Source organism: Strongylocentrotus purpuratus, unplaced genomic scaffold, assembly GCF_000002235.5.
Source record: "Strongylocentrotus purpuratus isolate Spur 01 unplaced genomic scaffold, Spur_5.0 spur5_scaffold_6, whole genome shotgun sequence".
In the NCBI taxonomy this organism is placed as follows: Eukaryota; Metazoa; Echinodermata; class Echinoidea; order Camarodonta; family Strongylocentrotidae; genus Strongylocentrotus; species Strongylocentrotus purpuratus.
In genome coordinates, this window is record NW_022145612.1 from 493643 (window position 1) to 516987 (window position 23345).

General features: G+C 36.6%; 1 protein-coding gene across 1 annotated transcript; it reads left to right on the plus strand.

Annotated features, from left to right (window-relative positions):
• Positions 1–9612: 9612 nt before the first annotated feature.
• Positions 9613–12943, plus strand: LOC105440462. Its single transcript, XM_011670647.2, has one exon. The coding sequence runs from the start codon at positions 9736–9738 to the stop codon at positions 11668–11670; it is 1935 nt and encodes a 644-aa protein (XP_011668949.2). The 5' UTR covers positions 9613–9735; the 3' UTR covers positions 11671–12943.
• The last annotated feature ends 10402 nt before the right edge of the window (positions 12944–23345 follow it).

The following is a 23345-nucleotide window of genomic DNA, read 5'->3' on the forward strand; positions in this document are numbered from 1 at the left end:
CATATGCTTCCTAATGTTTATGATATATTTGTATACACTGGTGGTTTAGTTACGTTGTCTTGGAGAACCGGAGTGAGTGGAGAAAGTCAATTTTATTCCAAATCTTTTTTTTTTTTCTTTTTTTTTTTTGCGGGGGGGGGGGGCAAATATATTTTCTTTAATTTCTGTGAACTTTTTGCACAGTGGAATTCAAGTACTCGGTACTCGAAAATATGCCTCGTGGTATTTAAATAGAGATAAACGTTAACAAGAAATATAATGATTTATTCAATAAATTCCTATGCCCGAAAGATAAACGGGGCGTTACAGGAGATGAGGACTGACGAAGTATACGTACGCAAAACTCACGAGTGGGATAGAGAGAGGGGGAGGGAGAGTTTGTGATAGAGAGAGGGGGAGGGAGAGTTTGTGATAGAGAGAAAGGGAGGGAGAGTTTGTGATTGAGAAAGAGAGAGAAGAAGAGGAGCTAAAGAGATACCTTTCTTCTCTTGGTAGTAATTTATTTTCTGACCGGTGCATTGACGTATTTTTTGATGGGTTTCAATTAAATACTATTGAATTTCTTAATAGGGTTCTGTAAATTTCTATAGGCAGGAAATCACTAATACCGAATAATAATAACCATGATTATTATTTCTGTAATTCAAAGGTCCTTTATTCATTTTACATAAATTATCATTGTATTCTTTCCACGAATCCTAATTATCTTCGAACTTCGAATTTCTTTTGTTCGCGAATTCATTCATTTCACCTGCGTCTAGGCGTCGCATTTCGGTTGTCAAGGCAGTAACATCCAATTTGATGGTTGCAGGTTTAGAACAAAACTACATATGATTGAAGTATTCAGTCTCCTCATTAAAGCAACGTAACGGACTCACTGGTAGACAGGTTAAATGATTGGCGTCAGTACACGCTTTACAATTAGTGTTTTACGTCAGCTTTTTAAACATACTTCGCTAAATCTAGAAGGCATAATTTAGTCTGTTATCGACTTCTACCTCACTCTCACCCCCCCCCCCCCTCTCTCTCTCTCTCTCTCTCTCTCTCTCTCTCTCTCTCTCTCTCTCTCTCTCTTTCTCTCTCTCACTTCCCTCCTTCCATCTTCCTACTCTTTCTCTAGCCCTCTTTTTCTTTTTTCTTTTTTATATTGAGGTCCGATATCTCGTCCACCGATGGTCCCATGATACTCGCCAACCCTGCAATACTTGAATCTGGGAGGCGCCATCGAATGGCATTGTAATGACAAGGAATATAGCTATACAGGGGAACAGCTAGTGCTCTGTTTATAAATGTGTATAATAGCACTCACATATTCCCTACCCAGCACGGTTTCTGAGACGATATTGCACAATGGCAGCACATGTTTGCGTTTTAAGATGAACAAAACTGAAAGAAAGTCAATAAGGAAACGAATAGCAGTCAGTTAAAACAAACCAACCAACTAATCTTCGAAAAGCGAAATGTTGATACGCCTACGTGTGCGTGTTATTGTTCTTCTTATTACATCATGTCTCGAAAACCCGATATTCTTGTCACACCAATTCTACTGAGAAACGTGAAAAATATGGATGACAATGAGTGATTTCAAGTTGGGTGTTTAAAGCTGGTGTTAGTGTTTAATAAACACTAACACCAGCCTAAACACCGAAATGGAAATCAGCTGGTGTTAAGGCTTTGACCTCTGAATATCGTCAACTTCCGGTAGCTAGTGTTATCGATTTTGCAAAATTGTCGTCTGCTGAACCGACCTTTGTGGCTGGTGTTAATATTTTACGTACAAATGTCCTATTCACTAACACTAGCCCCTAGGGATTAAGCAAATGTTGATTTCCAGTTCGGTGTTAGTGTTGTACCCGCACACAGTCAACGCACGAACGACGCCAATTTATTGTCTGACGATCAAATAAAAATATGTGAAACAGGTAATTCATATATTCTTTCGTGTAAAATTAGTTATTTTCTAAGACCAGAGAAATAGGTGTAAATTTATTCTGTACTTTTCATGATATCTTTAGTTTTGATGAACTATTTTTAAATCATCGTCGTAAAATCAAGTATGTGGTGACGTCACTCGAAGATGTCGTTGACGAAGCTGTTCATGATGACCATGGCCCGACTGGAGATGCCGGTGTTAAGCTATCGATTTTGATATCGGTATCGGGCTCTTAATTTCATCAGCAAATTCTCCGCTCGATTTAAGAGCTCTTGAGTGCTCTAAACACTAACACTAACACTAACACCAAACTTGAAATCACCCAATGTGTGTATAAAATGAGACGGAGCATCCATATCAATTCCTTCGCGCTCCTTTTGGGAGATCAACTGACCCGCGCGCATTTTATATTACATGACATATGGTAAAATTCTCGGCATCTTTTTACACTTTTCTTTACCATTAAAAATCGAAATTGAGAATAATATCCTCAATCGAGATATGAGAAGAAGGAAACATTTCCTTTACATTCCATGTAAAACCATGCCCTTACTTGAAAAAAAACCTCCGTCACTTTGACGTTGAACTTTACAATCCATTTAAAAAAAATTACTCTCTCATACACAATGTCAATGGATCGGTCGCACTGTGCTCGATTGCCTTTCAATAAACCAATCTTTAACTTTGCAGCAACGCGTTTTGCGTCAAATTTGTAAATCCTCAATCACAGACAATGACATATGATACGTAAGCTTTTCATACATATAAATTTCATTTTGATTGATTCATTTTTAGCTCCGTCATTTTTCATGTCAAATCATGCTTCATGTCCCATTTTAGAAGCCCGACCCAGGGTTTTGTGCCAGCTAGCCGTATGCATGTACGTAATGCTATGCATACACATATAACTGAACATGCATAAGTACAGTACATGTACACACGCAGCGCAGCGCGTACGAGCGCACTGCACTACATTTCATTGGGTCAGTACCATTATGAAAATAGGGTAACAATGAGTGGGATGGGTTTAGTGCCGTCACAATAAACTTGCGCATTACACGCGTACGTATAATTAGAGCAATTTATGCACCCCGAAGAAATAATGAATACAGCCCGACCTCTCTACACACAGAACTGCACAGATACCGCACAGTCCGGTCAAGGCGGTACGCGTAGCGTTAAACTGCCAAATTTACAGAAATTGTGAGGAGCGCTTTTGCTATGAAAGGAATTGATATGGGAACAGGTTTTCATATTGCTTTGCTTCTCGATCTCATAACAAAGACGAACTGAAAACTCGATATGATGAAAATCATAAATCTTCATCACCACCATTGTGGAAAATGAAATACATAATTAGAAGTCATTTTTATTTTTATGTTTGAGCTAACATAAAAGTGTATTTAGAGCCAATTTCTTGACCACTATTATCGAGGGAGGAGAATGTAGCATTCCTGTAACCAATATGGCACACATTTTGCTTGTTTTTCACTGATAGGATCATCATAACCATCTTCAGATATTAACAGAATCCTTTTTTTTAATTACTGTAAGAAATTTAATAATATGAAACAATGACTTTATTCCTAACTCTGTGAACTTGAGTAATTCAGTGTGCAAGCCAAGGTAAGTCGCTTTGGAATACTCGCAAATATTATAGCAGACGGTACTGGAGCGGCATGCAAAGTAAAGGGAATAGCATAATTATAAACGCGTTTCCATGCCAGTATGTTCATCCGAGATGAGATCCTTTTCAGTCCCGAGAAGCAGGGCCCTGCAGGGGGTATCAGGATCGACTAGAAAGACATTGTATACGTATCTCTCAGAATAAATTCATATCATAGTTTTTTCTTATTTGTTTAGATCATGATCAATAGATAAAGTTGAGTTCTGGTCATGCGATTGTATTGTGAAAGAAACGTTGTGGAATAGATCAGAAAAGGGTTGATCATCTATAAATTATGTACAACTTTTCTTTATGAGAGAAATGAATAAATACCTATGAAAAAAGAAAAACAAATCTAGCATAATTGTACTTCAAGGTTCTGCATGGAATCATCAAAATGATAAGAAATTTGGCCCAGTTTGATAAAGTTACAAGCACTGCATGTAGGCCTATACAGAAAGATGTAAATGGGACTACACGAACATGTGCATGGCACAAAAATCCGTCCCGATTTTTATGATGTTGTACATGCCATAATATTTAGTATATTAAGGCATTTGAAGAGCCATGCTTTTCAGGGGAAAAAAAATTATCTGATGTTCTTCCACACTTGCATAATAACAAGGATAATGCTTTCAAATGATTTTTCACATCTTCCCAGAACTCAACATTCTATTTAAATTGAATTGAATTGTATCTGTTCATTCCTTGACTTATTGTCGAAGATAATGTTTGGGGTTGGGTGCCCCCCTTCTATATACTATCGATACCTATATAATGTGTTCACATCGAATGAAGATCTTCAAGATTTCAAGATTTAATGTGGTTTCTTGTATCCATACATGCTTTGACTTAATGCCGAACAGAAAATGGAAATGTTTGGGTTCTTACCACCCACCCCCCCCCCCCCTCCGCTTCTTCTTATTGTCGACAACTATCGTCGCAGCGATGCAAGTAATAAATAATGTGTTGTTGCATCGATCGGGCGTAGATCTTGTAAAGTTTAGTACGGTGATTTCTTGTACCAATCCATTGTGAGTGAATATTATTAGGGATGGAAACTATATGGTCGTGCTGCCTATAAAACAGCCACAGCTCATGAATATTAACGCCTCCTCGGTCTTCAGAGTATATCACAAAGATAATAAAACTATATTACAAGTGAAGGAGAGACAAGTTCTTGATTGATGGCTATTTCCACCACTTGACCTTTTCCTTCGCGCAGATAGGTAAATACAAAATGGTTGAGCAACTACACTGGTCGGGTAGATACATGTTTCCTCTTATACGACGTACATGAACAGATGAAATAGTATACAAACTTAATATGTGTTTGCCTTGAAGAATAAGTAAATCTGAGATATAAATTAACTTAGGTGGCACGTCATTTTGATGTTCTCTTACGGCTGGGTGCAGCTCATCTACATAAACGGATGGATCGTGTGAAGCCTGTTTCATCTTCAAAATCAGAAATTCAATTAGTTTCACTGAAATAAAGGATCAAATTAAATCTAAACGTCTCATCACTATTAGCCACCCCCTAGCTCTCTCTTTATTGATGAAATCAATGAAATCAATCTTGAGTGAAATCAATCGGCAGCAAGATGGAGTTTGTCGATCTATTAGAATCGCCAAGTGAGTGTTGTCACTTGTTGAATCTTTTAAAAGCTTTCCATGGTTTCAAGGATGTCACGTGTCGATTTTCATTCATTGATGAACAAATAATTTCAAAGTAAATCGATATTGACATTTACGTCCAACAAAACACACCATTCATGTCTATTTCTACTCTGCTGCATGCATTAGAATAATATTGTATCGCATGTTGTATACTATTTTGGCTTTGTTTTGTTTTTACTTCTTTCTCCATGTTCTCTTAGCTTAATACATACAGTGGCGGATCCAGGGGGGGGGGGGGGCCCGGGCCCCCCCCCCCCTTGAGAAAAAAAATCATGTAAAATCACGTGATTTTTACGATTTTTGGGGGTTGGGCCCCCCCCCCCCCCCCCCTGGCGCTCAAGGGGGGGGGGGGGTGCAAATTGAATTTTTTTTTAGGATAAAAAAAAAAAAATGTGCTCACTACAATTTTAGCCACCGCGTTACCATAATGTATTCCTAATACACAGACAATCAATGATCAAAATCTGGGATCACGTAATTCATATTATTATACATTTCTGTGAAAATAAACGCTTGAAATTCATCATCCTTTTCAGAAGAGATTCCTTTGTCAATATTGTTCCATGGTAGCTCTTTGTTATTATGTAACCGAATTCATAATTTCATGCAATCCTGGACCAAATACTGTATTTTTCCTAGACCTAAAGATGCTTAACCCCTAAAACCCTTCGAAACCTTTAACACTATAAGCCTTTGTCGAAATATAACCCAAAGCAAATAACATCCCAGTAGCATTTGTCTTCGAGTGTTTTTGTATTGCTTGAAACGGTAATAGTTATGCAAAATAGCATTTCGTGCGTGGTAAAATAATTTTGGAGTGTTTATGGTACAAAGGTTACATATTCTTACGGGCCTTACATTCCAATAAACCCAGTATAGAAAGCAACACATAGCGTGATCCTCGATTTCTATTTCAGATCATCAAAGAATGTGATATGCGATGTCTGATATTTTTAATCATCTTTCATCCTCGAATACTTACGATGAGAGCTTTTGATAACGATTCATAAAAACCTTGCTCTTGCCTTACCAAACGTCGACTCAACACACACCCACCCCCCCCCCCCCCCCCCCACCTCACATCCCCCATAATATATTCTTGCACGTCATGCAGGTCATCCTGACCGGTTTGTGTTTTACTCTCAAAGTAGTTTTCTGATTCATTTTTTTCTTCCTGCTTGTTTGTTCTTTTTGGCCGCGGGCATGCAATGCACATCTACTGGCGTCTCTTAATGATGGATTGAACAGTAATTACAGGGCCTGTATTGACTTAGCATCCAGCGGGGACTCTTCTTCTGATCGTTACTGTGTACACAGATTCTATTTCTTAATTATCACTGTCAATCACTGCCATGTGGTCATAATGTCTCTCAAAAGAACACACAATCTAGGGCGTAAGCATTTCTCTAATTTGTAGCTTATAAGATCGCATAATAGAGGGGGTTGTGGTATTTCTCTCATCGTAACTTATTTTAATTGTCCTGTATCTTGTATGATTTAGAACTGATTAGATTTAAAATAATTATGCGGTTTAGACAAACAAATCAAGCATAGTAAAGCTATACCACACCCTGTGCGAGTGTGCGTATAGTGTTGGAACAGCTAAGGCGGCGGGAGGGGGTATTGAATATCATGGAGGTGGTGGAGGGAAGGGGGACTGGTCTCACTAAGGGGGGGGGGCGGTTTGCCAGTCTTCAGTTTGTCAATGATAACAAAAAGGGGTTTATTAAGCATCTTTTCCTGAGGGAAATAAAACGCGGAATATATACTATTATTGCGTCGACTTAGCTATCGTGATAATGCTCAAGCATTTTAGAAATTTCATCCGCTATAATCCTCCCTTCACGTTTCCCATCACCCCCTCCTCTCTTCCCCTCTCTTAGTCCGTTTGTTCCCGTAATTTACCCCTCCCACAACCGCACCAACGCTCTGCTTAGCTTATTTCTCTTTTGAAAACTTTATTGTAATATGTTTATATTTTGATTTTAGTGAGGGTACATGTAGGTCTGAAAAAATAATGACAATCAAGAAGAATGAACAGAAGAAGAAACACCGTTTTTTTTTAATTTTTGCCAGGAAGGCACACGTGCACTATACCTAGCACATTTTATTTTCGTGTTTATTAATGTAGTTAAAGTCCCTCTAAAGTGTTTGGAGCCCCAAACCCGCCAACAAATGGATGGCAAAGTTTCACTTAAATTTTATCAAAATATGACAAAGGATGTAATTTAAGACACAATTCTGCAAAGATTTCCCCCAAAATGTATTTGAAGACATTATATTGATAAAAGAATAAATAATTTGGGTTTTCTGTTATACGCAGAAAACATAAATGTTGTATTCTTTCATCAATATTCGACTTCAAACACATTTGTTTTGAAAATCCGTGCGGAAATGTGTCTTAAATGACATCCTTTTGCACATTATGATACAATCTAAGTGAAATGTTGCCATTAAATAAATTGTTTGGGCTCCCAACACTTTAGAGGGGTCTGCCAGTTGGATCTTACTAGGGGTAATTCCCTGGATCCTGAATCAATTTTAATGACCATAAAACTCATTCTTTGTAAAAGTAAATATAACTTACACAAAGTCCGTTACAAAAAATTATAATAAACATTTCAGTTTGCGTCAAATATCCAGCGATATCTTGTTAAGATAATATTGAAATGTCACGATCATTAAAATGTACAAGCTTTAACTATCCATTTAATGCATATTACCAACATAATTATCATAAATATCATAATTATGTGAAATTGTTCTAATTATGATGGAAACACTTTGCCCCTCAGGAAACCTGCAATATTACGAAACATGTCATTGCAAATAATAGGCATGAACCCAATGGGGAAATTAATTAGAAATAAAGGCAATCTTCCAGTAATTCAAGCAAAGAATAATGTTTTTGCTGTCGATATTCGGTCTAAAGTAGGTGAGTCCTATGGAAAAACAACATCTCCAAATTTATTGTTTTCCGTTTTCGTTGGAACTTTTTCGTCATCCGATTTTATACTTAACTCAAGTTATGTGATAGAAAGGTCTTTTTAATGTTTTTTCCCTACTAACTGGAACATTTCCCGAAAAGGATTTCGATTTTCCAAATATCATGTCTACACATTATAAATATTTTGATGGAAATGTAATATATTTTCTGAGTACGGTTTTTTCCACATCACAGCAAATAAAATATTAATTGCAATCTCAGGTGTCGTACGAATGCACGCGTGAGTGCAGAGACAAAGAGACAGAGAGAGAGAGAGAGGCAGAAAGATTGGGAGAGGTGGAGAGGTGGAGAGAGAGAGAGAGAGAGATAGGGAGGGGAGGGGCTAGTAATGGCGATGAAGATGATGATGATGTAAGACTGTCACATCAAGTGCAGTGGAAAACAAGGTTATCGTCCCATATTCTATACAATCAAATTCACTAGGTTACATGACGAACACAACCACATCATCGCTTCATTTGAGCAACGATCGACTCGAGATCGAGAGAGAAAAAACATCACATCTTACGTGAAATAATCAATATGCAGTGCTCCTCTTCAATTGTTTATCACCATAAATAGTATTCTATTTTACTGACTATCTTGAGAGAGGCAGGTGGTTGGATTACACCACTCTGGAATTGATTGAATTATTTTATCTTGAGATCGCACGGGAGACGATTGGCTTCTCTTCGACGGAAACAACTATGTCACACAGTGATATCAACATCAATCGACTTGTTATCTTCATGCTTCATAACCTTTTATTCACAACACAGTGCGCCGCGGCGACCATGGATGGTATATCATCATAATCTCGATATATTCATTGTGAACTTTGAGGATTCGTAACGACAAATATTACTGAGTTTTTAATGTGTTTTATTCGTCTTTACCCATGCAAAGCCTATGCACACAACTTTTAACATCACTTGGTTCAATCATTATCTAACTATGAGGGAAGAGAAGCGGTGATACCTAGTTGAAACACTTTGACAATCGTAGGTATTAGGCGCTGTTCATTTCGCAGATATTTGAAATGATTTTCGGGAGGAAAATCCTTCGCTGGACTCGGAGTCGAAAGCCCTCTGGAAAGTGAGCATTGTTTCTTTCAGTAATCGATATTTCATCGTCAGTAAGGAGAGCGCTTCAATTTTCCAACATTATCTCTCTCGCAGAAGCGGTTAACTCATTAAATTCACTTATGATTGTGTTGCACCCACAGTTTCTGAGAAAACACTTTGAGTGAAATGATCCCTAAAGTATCGATGTATTGACTTGTTTACAAACTTTTCCAAATTGTATCGGTTTCTTGGTCATGATTGCTTCAAAGTACTTGAAATCTATTTTCTGGATCAACAACTAGACAATAGGCTCATACACTGCAATGACGTGTGCGTAAACGTGTTTCTTTTTAGAAGTTCTTCTTCATCATGTCAACGCTTTTTGATTTAGAAGGATTGTAGGAGAATGGGGACGTTGGATCAATTAGCTTCATTAGAGCATACCATGCAATCCTCTTACAATCAAACATACCAAGAAGAATTAGTGTGCCGAATGATAAGATATCCATGGATATTAATAGTCTCTTTATTAATCATGATGGTTATAATGTCTGCAGGTGTCATAGGAAACGTCCTAGTTTGTATCAGTATGTATACCTGTCGTTCATTACGAACAGCCAACAATGCTCTTCTTTTGAATCTAGCTGCAGCTGATCTATTCGCTTGCTTCCTTTTCACACCGTTACTCTTCACCCTGGTCATCCAATCCCTCGTTTCATATAAAGCGGTTATGCCGCGGTTTTTATGCATTTCTCAAGGTTGGTTGCGGTTCGTTTGCAGTTCAGTTCAGCAGATCACATTATCATCTATCAGTGCACAGCGGTATGCTGCTATAGCTCACCCATTAAAGCGGAAAGGAACTAAAGAAAGAGTCTTAGCTGCAGTGGTTATCTCATGGCTGATAAGTGCGTGCATTTCTATTGCAGCTATTCAATTGCAATCCTCACCTATTTATGAATTATGTCCTTGTAGCTTAGGCTTAGGCTCTGGAATACCGACCAACTTAGTCGACATGTACCTACTGGGCCCTCTTGGCATGATGTGCTTTCTTATAGTAATATTCTTTTATGCCATGATATTCCGAACAGTCCGGAAGCACGTAAAAGAGAAGGTCGGCTCGTCCTATGAACCAACCTCCTCGGTCACTACCGCCAATAAGCGAATACTACCATTGAAGTGCTGTCAGATGTGCGGATTTAGAGGAGGCCTGAAGACAAATGTTGTGGCACCTATTATTGATGACCATAACTCAACGGAATTACCTAAACACGATCTCCTCCAGGGAAGTAGTTCTCTAGAAGCTGCAGAGAGGCAACACACTAGTAATATGTCTATTCCAGAGGTAACAAGTGATGCATATTTACAACACATCGTGACTGATACTGAAAATATCCATAGTAACAATTCAATGCCTCAAGAATATCAAGAGTATGTAAACCATAGTCATGGGTCCTTTAACTTATTGGATCAGCAAGGATTGGAAAGATCTGACATTTTCTCTGGACCAGATGGGACTGAAGATATCGGGGAAACATACAGCAACTTTTTACCATCATTAGAGACTAAAGCAGGTGATGACAACTCTGACATGATCCCAGAAATAAACTCGACATACGACGTTTCAAATACCAATGAATTAAATAATGTCAGAGATTATGAACAGGGCATGCTTGATACCGAGGGTGGAGCTAAAGTAGAGATAGATACTGATAAACCATGTGAAATTCAATGCGAAAAGCTTGAGGATGCGCCTGTGTTGACTATGGGACAGCGCGAGACACAACTGGATGAGCTTTCACAGAGTGCAGTAGACAATACTGCTCGAGAGACAAACTCGAATGGCTTGGTCCAATGTGAAGATGTTCAAGACAATGTAGAGACTCATCACGTCCCTCACAGTGATTCTACTGGTAATGTTCCATCAGTTGATGGGGATAAGGTCTTGACCAAAGGAAACACAATATGGCTAGCTAGTGAAATACTACCTGGTACTTCCATTTCCGTCCAAGATGCTTCTACCGTGACAAAGGAATTATCAACAAAGATCTACGGAGATGTGTGTTTGATGAATCCTAAATCGCGCGAAAGGGGCCGACGAAAAATTGAGGCAAAGACCGCTAAACGAGCTTTATTCATTATAGCTGCATTCATCATCTGTTGGTTTCCAATGAGTATTATAACTTACCTTGAAATCAGTATGAATCTTCCCGTCGAGGTGAAGATTTTAGTTTTAACTTTATCCTTCTTGAGTGCTGTTATCAATCCCATCATTTATACATTCATTAACACGGCATACAGGAACGAGTTCAAAAGACTCCTTAAGAAAATATACCAGAGATAATCATCATTGGGAAGGATCGTTTGGATAAAGAATTTTGATCTGGATTTATGCCTCTAATTATTACATCCTTATTAGACTGAGCCCTGAAGCAACAAATCTCTCTGATTTATATACTGATTTATATACACGGCAGGATATTTATCATCAAAGAAGATGAAAATGAATATGTAGTACAGGTATAACGTTTGATTTTATGTATTCTTTTAACTTATGTAATTATTGACATGATGGAATTCAAGTAAATGGCTTTATATAATTTGTATAATGTGAATGCCATTCAATTGTTCTTTTTATTGTGTAAATTGTCACTAACATGACTTAAGTACCATCCAACATACCCATGGTGATGTATGCTGTTTATGAAAACAATGCAAATAACCCTCCTAAATTCTGTAAGCTTGTGTGAGTTGCTGGTTCGATAAATAAACAGAACTCAAGAAAGTGGGTGATTACGGGATGGTGAAATTCAGATTTGGTACAGAGAGAGAGAGATGATCAATGGAAAGGGGGAAGACAAATAGAAAAGAAGATGATCCGACCATCTTTTTTTCAATGTCCTTATTATCTCTTATTTCATCCTCCTCGTGAATCCGATGCCACTATACCCCCATCCATGACACTACGCCTGCACTACGCCACGAACATTACCTCACTAATTTCCATTTCTTTTTTTCCTTGCAGACTTTGTTGTCACAAATGAAGTTAATTTGACAAAGTACATGTCTTTAAAGGTTAATAATTGAGGCTAAGAGGGACACACATCGATCTTAATCTTGACTTAATCTTGACTTAAGCACACTGTAACTATGTCAGTGTCATATACTATCAGCGTTATCCCTGATATTTAAAAGTTAATTCTTCGTCCATTTTGATATTCATTGTGGAGAGACTTGAAAGACATTCACACAATTCAGATCCATTAGCGTCGTTTGATTATTCTTAATTATAGTTTTGTTTTACTGTAAGTTACATGGATGAATATTGTGTTGTAATAGAAAGATTAAAAGAGATATCTCAAACTGGTCAACAATGATCGATGTCTTTATTATCATGTGCTTTTTCTGTTCCAAGTCGATGACAACGATACTAACCCTTTCAATGCCGTCGGCAGTTTGAACAACCCAAAGTTAAGTATCTGTGTTTGAAACTGGAAAATCCTGTTTTTTTACGTTATTAGATAATTGACAAGATTCATCTCATTTAATGTTTGTCTGACGGATAATGTTTTGTATGTGGAAAAGGAAAAGGATTTCCTTTCACAACAATTTGAATATATTTTAATTAAAGTTCCAAAGCATACAACATAAAGTTGACAGTTGTTGTGGTGTTTCTTCTTACGGAGTATTATTTACGTAATGAAGTCATAACACTTGGTGGTAGCTTAAGAGTTCATCAAATTGCTTTTAAGATCAGTGAACATTAACTGCATTTTGGAAGGGATGAACTATTACACTATTAGCTAAATCTCTTAATAATACATAGCGATGGTTAAAACGGGAATGTGCGAATGAAATACGTTCTATAATGTGACAACATAACGCATAGGCATCCCATGTAACTATTTATTATTATTAGTAGTAGTAGTATTATTTATTCAGCAAAAACAAAGAAAATCATTGAATACAAAACAAGAGTACATTCGGAAAAGAGTCACATATGGATGCAGGGAAAATAAAAAGATTAACTAAATAACTGTAACCCGGAGGTCTTCTTTTCCAATCCATGTGACTTTACAGAAATGGTAAAAATAAAATGGTGAGGTATATTATGGAGCACTGTGAAATCAACAATAATAATCATTGACAAGCTAAAATTAAATATATTAAACAAAAACTTTAAAAAACTAGCCCCTCCCCCTTACAAAAAACCTAAAAATGTCGCTTTGAGTATGTATATAGCACCAGGAAAAAAAGAAGAAAAATGTGAATACATGCACTCACATCCGACATTTAACCTGGAGTTCTATACCTGAAGATGGCGCATTCATCATGTTCATTTGAGAGAAACGTGAAAGAGAATATGTCTCGACAATGAGGAGTAAAGATGTGTGTACTCTGCATTATAATGATTGATGTCTGAGAAAGAAGATTGGTTGGAATGACATAAGTATCTTGGACGGGATTACATCAGCGACTCTATGATCTCTACCACACTATCAGTAAGCCAGTGACATGGAAGGAAGGATTGTGAAAAGTAAATACTTATAGTAGGATGAATCTGAAAAAATATGTTACATTGAATTCCTATGTGTCATACGTTTCTTTTAAAATTGGTATTCTTAGCTGTTTGAGGTTTGTAAAATAATTCGAGTGTTCATCAAAATCTTATATGAAAAAGGCATACTAACAAGAAGTGGAATAGTACATAAAAGTATATTTCACAACAACTCGACTTGAATTCTAGCGTCAAATGTATAAACGTCATATGTTAGCATGGTTCACACGTTTGTGCCATAGGTCGTTACTGGACATCTTAATCCTGAAAAATAACCCCATATTTTAGAAAATGTCCTTCGCCAGAAATTCCATGAATAAATAAATATGTTTAAAACGGTATATTAATATACTGGTATTTTAACTTCTTCTTTTAGTTTCTCGATAAAGTGTATAGATCTGCATAAAAAGTTAATTTGAAAAGCAAATAAAAAATTAAATGCCACTTGATTTTCAACCAATTAGCATTAAGCAGTTAAGATTGACTTTTAGTTTTAGGAGTTCCGTTTAAAAGCTGCTTTTTATGGAATACCATGTGCTTTGTACAATTGTTTTGCTGTTGACAAGATGTATAGTTCAATCGCTACTAGGCCTATAGTTTTCGCGAGAGAAAAACACACATTCAAGCTTGGACTAAGTTTTGTGTTATTCATAATGTTATGGATGTGTTATGTGAGATCATACGTAATAATTATCAAACACAAACACCATTTTATCTATTTATTCGTCTTCTTTCATTACGGAATGTAATTTCAAATCTTTCCAAAATCCTTGGATATATCCAAACATCGCTTTTTAGATCTGGTGAAGGGTAAGGAATATAGACGCTCTGTTTCCAATTAGTTCCTCTGGGGAACAGGTGTTATGCTTACAGGGCAGACACATTCAATGGTTTTATTTCGTAGGCCTACATTCGTTTTTCTCTCTTTCTCCCTTCCTATTTTTCTCACCTTCCCCTCTCTTCCTCCCTTTCCTCCTTAGTTAGGGGTGTCTCAGTGCCCCCGGTGCTATGCCACTTGCGATAATGATGAGGAGGAATATAAGAAGATCATTGGCATTGTTGCATGCAAAACAATAAATTACAACCTCTCCCAACAAAGTAATTCCCATGTACACTGTGAAAAGGTTGGGCAATACTTTCCAACACTTTGCCCAACGTTGTGCCAATAGTCAACCCAACCATCTATTGGGTAATATTTTGCCCAGTGGTATTGGTAAACGTAAGTACCCTACTTCACACGTGCGTAATTGTTTTCTATCTTGACCAAAATGTGGGCAAAGATATGACCCTTCAACTGCCCGACTACGATAGCCCACTTGTTGGGAAAATATTGACCGAGCTTTAGGTCAAAATACGAAACAATTATGCACATGTGAAGTAGGGTACTTACGTTTACCAATACCACTGGATGGTTGGGTTGCCTATTAGCACAACGTTGGGCAAAGTGTTGGAAAAAAATATTGCCCAACCTTCACTAGACCTTTTACATTTTATATTCTGTTTCGTGATTCAGTTCAAGAGTTTGTATGAAGAGTTTAAGTGAAAATTCATTAATAATTCACCATTCAGATAGATAACGCAGCCGCCATTACAACCACTCACTGAACAGATTAATCTTTAAAAGCCGCTTGGCAATTAAGAAGAAAAAATATGGTGCGCGTCAGATATTGAGGGTGATAGGGATATGCTGGGAGGAAGAACAACGGACAGCGCATTATCAGATTAGTTTGAGATGTAAATAGTACCTCTGGCTCTATTAGTACAACTTTTTCTTCCCTTGCCATTCGTTGCTCATTTGAATCATTAATTGTCTAATTATACGATGTCATTACCATTAAATTTGTCGTAGACTTATGAGCTCCATGACGTAAAAGCGTGCACTTATTCACTTATAAATGGCCCTGGCTATGGGTTTTTACATTTGTTTGTTTTAGTTTATCTTTTAGTCAAAAGTGTGACTAATTGAAAAATTAATATTGTTTCTGTTATTGGTCACATTTACAACGCGTGTGAAAAATAAGGTCTGTATACTTATCAACATGGCCTGATGTCGTGAGAAAGGCTAAACTTTGCAGAGTTCCACACAGATCTGGTTCCACATAATCTATAATATAATAACCATATAATCTGACATTCCTATGTTCTAATATCTGTGTAGTGTTCTGATGTTCCTGTTTTCATTTATGAAGTTGAAATATTAGAGCTTCTGCAAAGTGTATCTACCAAATGGTTAGGTATCTGAATGAATCCCAACGTGTTTTTTCTACTTTGTAAACGTTAAGACATACGAGGCGCAGAAAATTTCGACATGACTATTCAGGCAAACGTCATCTCATATGGGCAACGATTTGTGTCTACTCGTATTAATAAGTTTCATATTTAGTATATTTTCAAATTTAAAACGCTTTCATCTTTTCAAAGAATTTGAAAAACGATGTTCAGGAGTCACCCCTTGGATCCCCTTCCTGAATAATTTTGGCCTGTACACTTGTTATTACACTTTAGTCAATACGTATGGCTGTATCAGAGACATGCATACCATCATAATGTCAAGAATTATATCTCGTTACGCCGATATCGGGCGTGAATATACCATTAAAGCTAATAACTGAACACTCTAGTTTGACCTTTCTAAGCCTATTTCTAGCTCTACATTAGTATAATTTTGCATATTTATTCCCATTCCTTTGTCTAGTATAGACGTACCCAATAAAGATGAAATGTAGAGATGATTTACTAATGTTACCTGATTATCATTAGGCATACAATTTTCGAAAATATTACAAAGAAACGTTCCTTTTAGCATGGACTTTACGTTTTATTCCAATCTGATTTCACTGTGTATTCATTTCTTATTTATTCGAGTTGTTGGAAATACCCCTGCGGTTACGAATAATAACGGAAGACTTGGGATTATACCGAGCGATGACTGTAAAGAGCATTGGTTATTAGATTTCAATGCAAGGGAGCCTTTACCGCGATAATAATGTATGTAGTATATAGGATAACGAGACACAGAGTAGTCCTCAAGTTGTCTTTCCCCCATAATAGTCTTGTTTTGTATATTCTTTGTAATTTTGTATACTAATCTTCTCTTCCTTTCTTCCAGTTCTTTTATCTATGTCATACTTCCATTTCTGTCTAATTTGCTTCTCCATCATTAATCTTTCCCATTTACATACTTTCATGTTTCCCTTCACTTTTCTCATTCTTCTTCTATGTGAGTTTACCTATCGATATTTCAAATCAAACATTGAATGGTTGATTCCCATAGCCATTAAGATCTCATTTATGACACATGTTATAGCACTGGATATTATTACAGAACCTAGGAATGCACTTTTCTCTATTCTTAGTCATTCTCCCAATCAATATAATTCCGTGTAATTGTAAAGTACTTAAGAGAATGAAAAATGAATTGCATCGAAGTCTGAATTAGCATGATAATTTTATTGTGATTTGTTCATGCTTGATTCTTGACAAAGCAACCAGTACTCAATTATGTAATTAAATGTCGATATGAAGTAGTTGTCATCGCAGTATTCACGTTTTTTGTCATATATATTTGGATGAAATTGCTTTTAGGCTTTGTATGTTCATTTATTGTATGAAATGTTCCTAAAATCCTTGGCCAAAATAGGGCAGGAAATCGTCGGCAGAATAATTCTGCACGATGAAAATGAACCTAACGTGATAGCTAATTTTGTCTTGGTTACGCACACTACATACACACCCACAAACACACGCGCGCAATAATGCACTAAAAAGTACCACATCAAAATAATATGATTGTCTAATTGATGTACTCATGTGTATAGTTTTATTGATCATAGCATCTGGTTTCCATGGTTTTATGAATTTTTGTTTGATCATAATATATAGGGCAACGAACGAATGATGAAGGGGAGGGGCAAACACAATAATATCAACTAGATGTACGTATATTTCATACATAAATCCTAGGAGCAAGAGCGAGTATTTCTGGCGAACCCAGTAAACAAATCTAATCTAAATTCAGATTAAAACTAAGTTTTTGTAAGTAAACTCAAACAAAAACCGAGATCTTTTCCTTTTTAAAATAAATGTTACGAGTGAAAAGTTACAGGATTGTTAATTGCTATGATGTTATAGAGTACCGAGACGAAAAGAGTAATGTCCAGTATGTGCTCAGATGCGCGGATCCAGGATTTCTCAGGGGGGGGGGGGGCAAATTTGAAATAAATTTGAAATTTAGTGTGCTGAAATTAGAAAATCGTGCCGGGCTAATATTTTGCTCAGTGGGGGGGGGGGGGGGGGGGTGTAGTGAGCACAACTTTTTTTTTTAGCCCTCAAAAATGAAAAATCGCACCCCCCCCCCTTGAGCGCCAGTTTTTACACGTTTTTTTTCTTCAGGGGGCCGCCCCCCTGAAGAAAAGGGGGCCCGCCCCCCTGGATCCGCCACTGTATGTGGTAGTAAGCCATGCATGTCAAGTTATATATATGTTAAACCAATAATACTGCTTGGAGGCGTAGCCTGGGTCCAGCCAGTAGGGGTAGGGGGACTGGTATCAATGTTTAATTACCCTTCTTCTCGGATGGCGGAAATGCGAGAGATCATTTCAGGAGATGGTGTTGGAGGGATGTCAATAATCTTTTTTCATTTTGCTTCTCCTTTCCCCTATCCATTCTCTATCTATATATGTTATCTCCCTCTTTCATTTTCGTCAATCAAAGGGTTGAGATACGTGCTCCTGTGCCCCTGTGAATACTTTGCCTACCATTCTTACCGGTCCCGAGACCGACAGCCTTCTATGTCGATCGTAGTCACGTGTGCTTCCTGAATAGTCATCTGAGGGCTCATGAGACTGACAAGATCATGGGCCAGCGGTCTACTGCCATGTTCATCACGTGATCACCGCATCATTGGTATCTCTCATTTTTATTTTCACTCTCCTTCTCACTCACCCTCTCTCCCTCTGTCTCTCTCTCCCTGTCTCTCTCTCTCTCTCTCTCTGTCTCTCTCTCTCTCTCTCTCTCTCTGTCTCTCTGTCTCTCTCTCCCCCCCCCCCTCTCTCTCTCTCTAATAATAATAATAGCAGCTCTCTGTGTGTTTGCAATCATATTGAAAGGTATTAAGAATGGTATCCCAAGCGATTGAGTAGATAACAAGCAAACACGACCACTCAATAGCTGGCGTTTTCTAAGCCGATGATTTATACATTATGCAATGTAAACATTACAACTAGTCCATGTCTCATGCCGAACCGTACCTCATCACCAATACTTAGCAAACAAAACATAATTAAGAGTGATAGATTAAAAGTGAAATTTAGGACGTGATTATCGTTTGATCTAAAGTGGGATACAGGAGGGCCGTAGTTCTATTTAAGACGAGGGTAACAGTGAAAAATAATTATCTTTTTTAACAAGGAAACCAATAAACGAAATGAAGGCACTATCCATCGGTACCTACATTGTTCGTGGCATTTAATAAGTTGAAAAAGAATTAAAAAACGAATTAAAAAAGAAAAGGGCATGCGTGTGCCTAATCTGATAATGCAAGGTACGTATCGGTGGGGAATGAGTTGCATATAAATATGTAGGCATACCGAATTCGACTCCTAAGCAACGCCCCTGGTTGGATATGTATGCATGTACACCCTTCCTTTCTTCTAGCAACGCCCCTGGTTGGATATGTATGCAGGTACACCCTTCCTTTCTTCTAGCAACGCACCTGGTTGGATATGTATGCAGGTACACCCTTCCTTTCTTCTAGCAACGCCCCTGGTTGGATATGTATGCAGGTAAACCCTTCCTTTCTTCTAGCAACGCCCCTGGTTGGATATGTATGCAGGTAAACACTTCCTTTCTTCTAGCAACGCCCCTGGTTGGATATGTATGCAGGTACACCCTTCCTTTCTTCTAGCAACGCCCCCGGTTGAGACTAGTAGACTGTTATGTATTTCATTTCATTTCATTTATTTATTTAAGCACGGATCCTACCTCAACCCGCGGACTGTTCTTCCGTATAGGGCCGTGCATATACATAAAACATACTATATCAAAATAACATATATACAACATAATTCAACATAATAATGATAACATAAATATATACAAAACAAATATAACATACGCTAAAAATATATATAAAATATTTAAAGGGGACGGGGATTACTCATTAAGGGCTCTTGATTCCATATACTTATTTAGATTACGTTTGAAATTTATAATTGATAACTCACGTTTGGTGAGATTGAGTTCCAGCATTTCGCACCGAAATAGCTGAAACTCTTTTTTTCAAAACATGTTTTTTAATTTAAGGAGTAAAAAATTGTTTATTGAATTTCCCATATTATAATTACATTTTTTTAGTTCAAATAAATCTAGCAAGTAATTAGGACAATTATGGTTAGCAATTTTATACATCATGTAAAGGGCATGTTTATCTCTTCTTCTTTTCTAAAAAATCAATCTTTAACTGCTGATAGAGGGAAATTATAGAATATCTGGCATCAACTTTTAATATAATTCGGAGTGCTCTATTCTGGAGGACCTGAAGCTTCTTAACAGATTTTTTCTTTATATTTCGCCAAACCACATCACAATAGTCAAGTTTACTTTGAAATATTGTTTTATAAAACATAAGTGCATATTCTGAGATATATAGTTCCTTATTCTTTTAAATAGGTACAGCTTTTTAATAATATCTTTTCTTAGAAAATTAACATATTCATCCCATTCGAGATTGTGGTCTGTATATATACCTCGGTATTTGCAATGATGTATCTGATTAAGTTTTACATCATTAATATAAATATTAATCGTTCGATTTTTAACTTTGGTTCTAGATCCAATTAACATGACATGTATGGTCTGTCCTATTGTATGGAGCAGAAACATGGACAATAAGCAAGGCCATGGAAAATAGAATAATATCTTTTGAAATGTGGATTTACAGAAGAATGATGAAAATGTCCTGGAAACGCATGAAAACCAACAAAGAGATATTGCACATGGCAGGGCATAAACCAATTGCACTGGTAGGATTAGTTAAGGAGATAAAAGTCAAAATACTTTGGTCATGTTAAAAGGCACCAAATCCTCTTAAAGGATGTATGGGAAGAAAGAGTGAAAGGAACTAGACTGGGAGGGAGAACTGGAGTAGACTAAAACTGCAAGAGTGCACCAGAATGGCAGAAGAGTGAAATGGAGAAATGTTGCAATCAACCTTCGAACCGGGAGAAGATACTTATTAAGTATCTTCTCCCGGTTAAATAGATAGATAAAAGAATTATATTGTAAACCATCTCGTCATTCTACTACAGCTCTCTCTCTCTCTCTCTCTCTCTCTCTCTCTCCCTCTCTCTCTTTCTCTCTCCTTCTCTTTCTTTCTCTCTATTTCTATTCCTCTCCCCCTCTCTCATTCTCCCTCTCCACATCTCTCTTTCTGTTTCCTTCTGTCTCCCTCTCTCGCGATCCAGTACATCATGAATAAATAATGATTATAACAATTGAAATAAAAATCCTTGAGAGTTCATTTGTTCACTCTGACGGATTCGATTTCAATTTTTCATCTTCAGATAATGAATTCAAAATTACAATTTTCAAACAAGCGCAACAAAATACATACAAACATATATATAACTTTATATCTTTATAACATTTCTGCTAACAAATCTGTTGTTGTTGTTGTTGTTGTTGTTGTTGTTGTTGTTTGGTATTATCGGCGTTTCATTATTTTTTAGAATATTTACGCCTTTCACTTTTTGTTAAAAACTATTTGTAAATGTTGTCAACACTTTTGTATGATTTTCGAGAGAAAAAAATCAGAATCCCAGTCGGCAAATTTCGCACAAAGGATGTAATATTATTAGTCTTTGACATTTTTTCTCGGTAAGCCTGAGCAAAGTAATTGAGGAAGTATTATATTTTATTTAAAAAAAAAACTTTCACTAGAATTCTTTTGGAAAGCAAATGGCAAACTGAAAAGATTATCTCTTTGTTTAATAAAATTGAATAGTGAAACAAATTTTTCTTCTTCTTTCATAATCTCTTCTGATATGATAACATATTCTTAGTAATAGCTTTAATTTGAATTTATTGAATAACATCGTCACAAGGTATAATGACATTTTGTTACATGTAACTAACAAAAAAAGTAATCATGGCAGTTCTTATTCTTTTTCTTTTCACCTGTACACAATTTTCACATTTTGTAAGAAATTTTGTAAGAAATGCATTATTGTGGATCAATTTTTTTACTAGTCATTAATAAAGCAGTCTTTTTAAAACCTTTAGATGGAGAAATTTTAAAAAGTTAACAATTTTAACACATCTTTATGGGAAATTGTAATATCTTACGATTTGGGGTAGTTTTTTATATAATTAATAATAATAGTAATAATAACAATAGTTTATTTATTCCAAAAAATTGCATCGCTTCCCGAGGCTGAATTGTACAATTTTTACAAAAGTATTTACATGATAAAAAAATCCACAACATAGAATCATTATAATACAAGTAAACAGTATGCAATTGTAAAGGATTCATGAGTATAATACCAAGGAACACAGTCATGTGAGTCAGTCTAACATTGAATCTGATAATGTTACAGACAGGGTATTTTACCGACATTGCTACCACTGGTGCATTGTATTTCGGTGAAGGCGTGAAGTCCTGTACCCAAGCATTCATTGTGGGACATGGCTGTCAACACATCGGAACATCGTAAGCAGAATATACACGTACATCTAAATCTGAAGTAGTGTCAGTAGAATGCCAGGCCTTTATTTAAATTAATGATTTATAAACACCATAGCAACCACTTTCGAAAAATTCGACCGACAGTTATATGGCAACTTCAATAGCACTGTGCGTCACGTATTGATAATGTTCGAACATGACAATGACGTCTCTTGAGTTGATTTTCGCAAATATATAGATGTGATCATCGTGTTCATAGCACTTACCTATCAATCAAGCTACCTGACCAAATATCGTTTATATATTATACATTCATTTAGTTTACACATCAGCTCACGCGATCAAATGAGTTAGTTCTAATCAACGGTACAAAATTGGCTTTTTCCATTAGCTTTGACAGCTTCAGTATACTAGGATTGGGTTATCTATCCGAGCAACAGGTTTTCTCTTTGAATTAATTGTATCCTTTAGAAACTCCCAGTATTTCTTTCTTTCTTTCTTTCTTTTTATTTTATTCAAATTAACATAATTTCATCTTTGCATTCGATCGGGGGAAAATATATATACGAAATGTACTCATTGAGCGAAATCAGCTGCATTACAAGATACTTAGAGGCATTATGGTAGAGCCAGAAGGGCGTTAACTCCGTGTAAAAACATATGAGTTAACGCCCTTCTGTCTCTCAGCAGACCTTAAAAGTCAACATTTAATTTGTAAGTTTTTAAAATGCAGTAGCTCATGGTTGATGATAATTACCAATGACGATACGTTTAT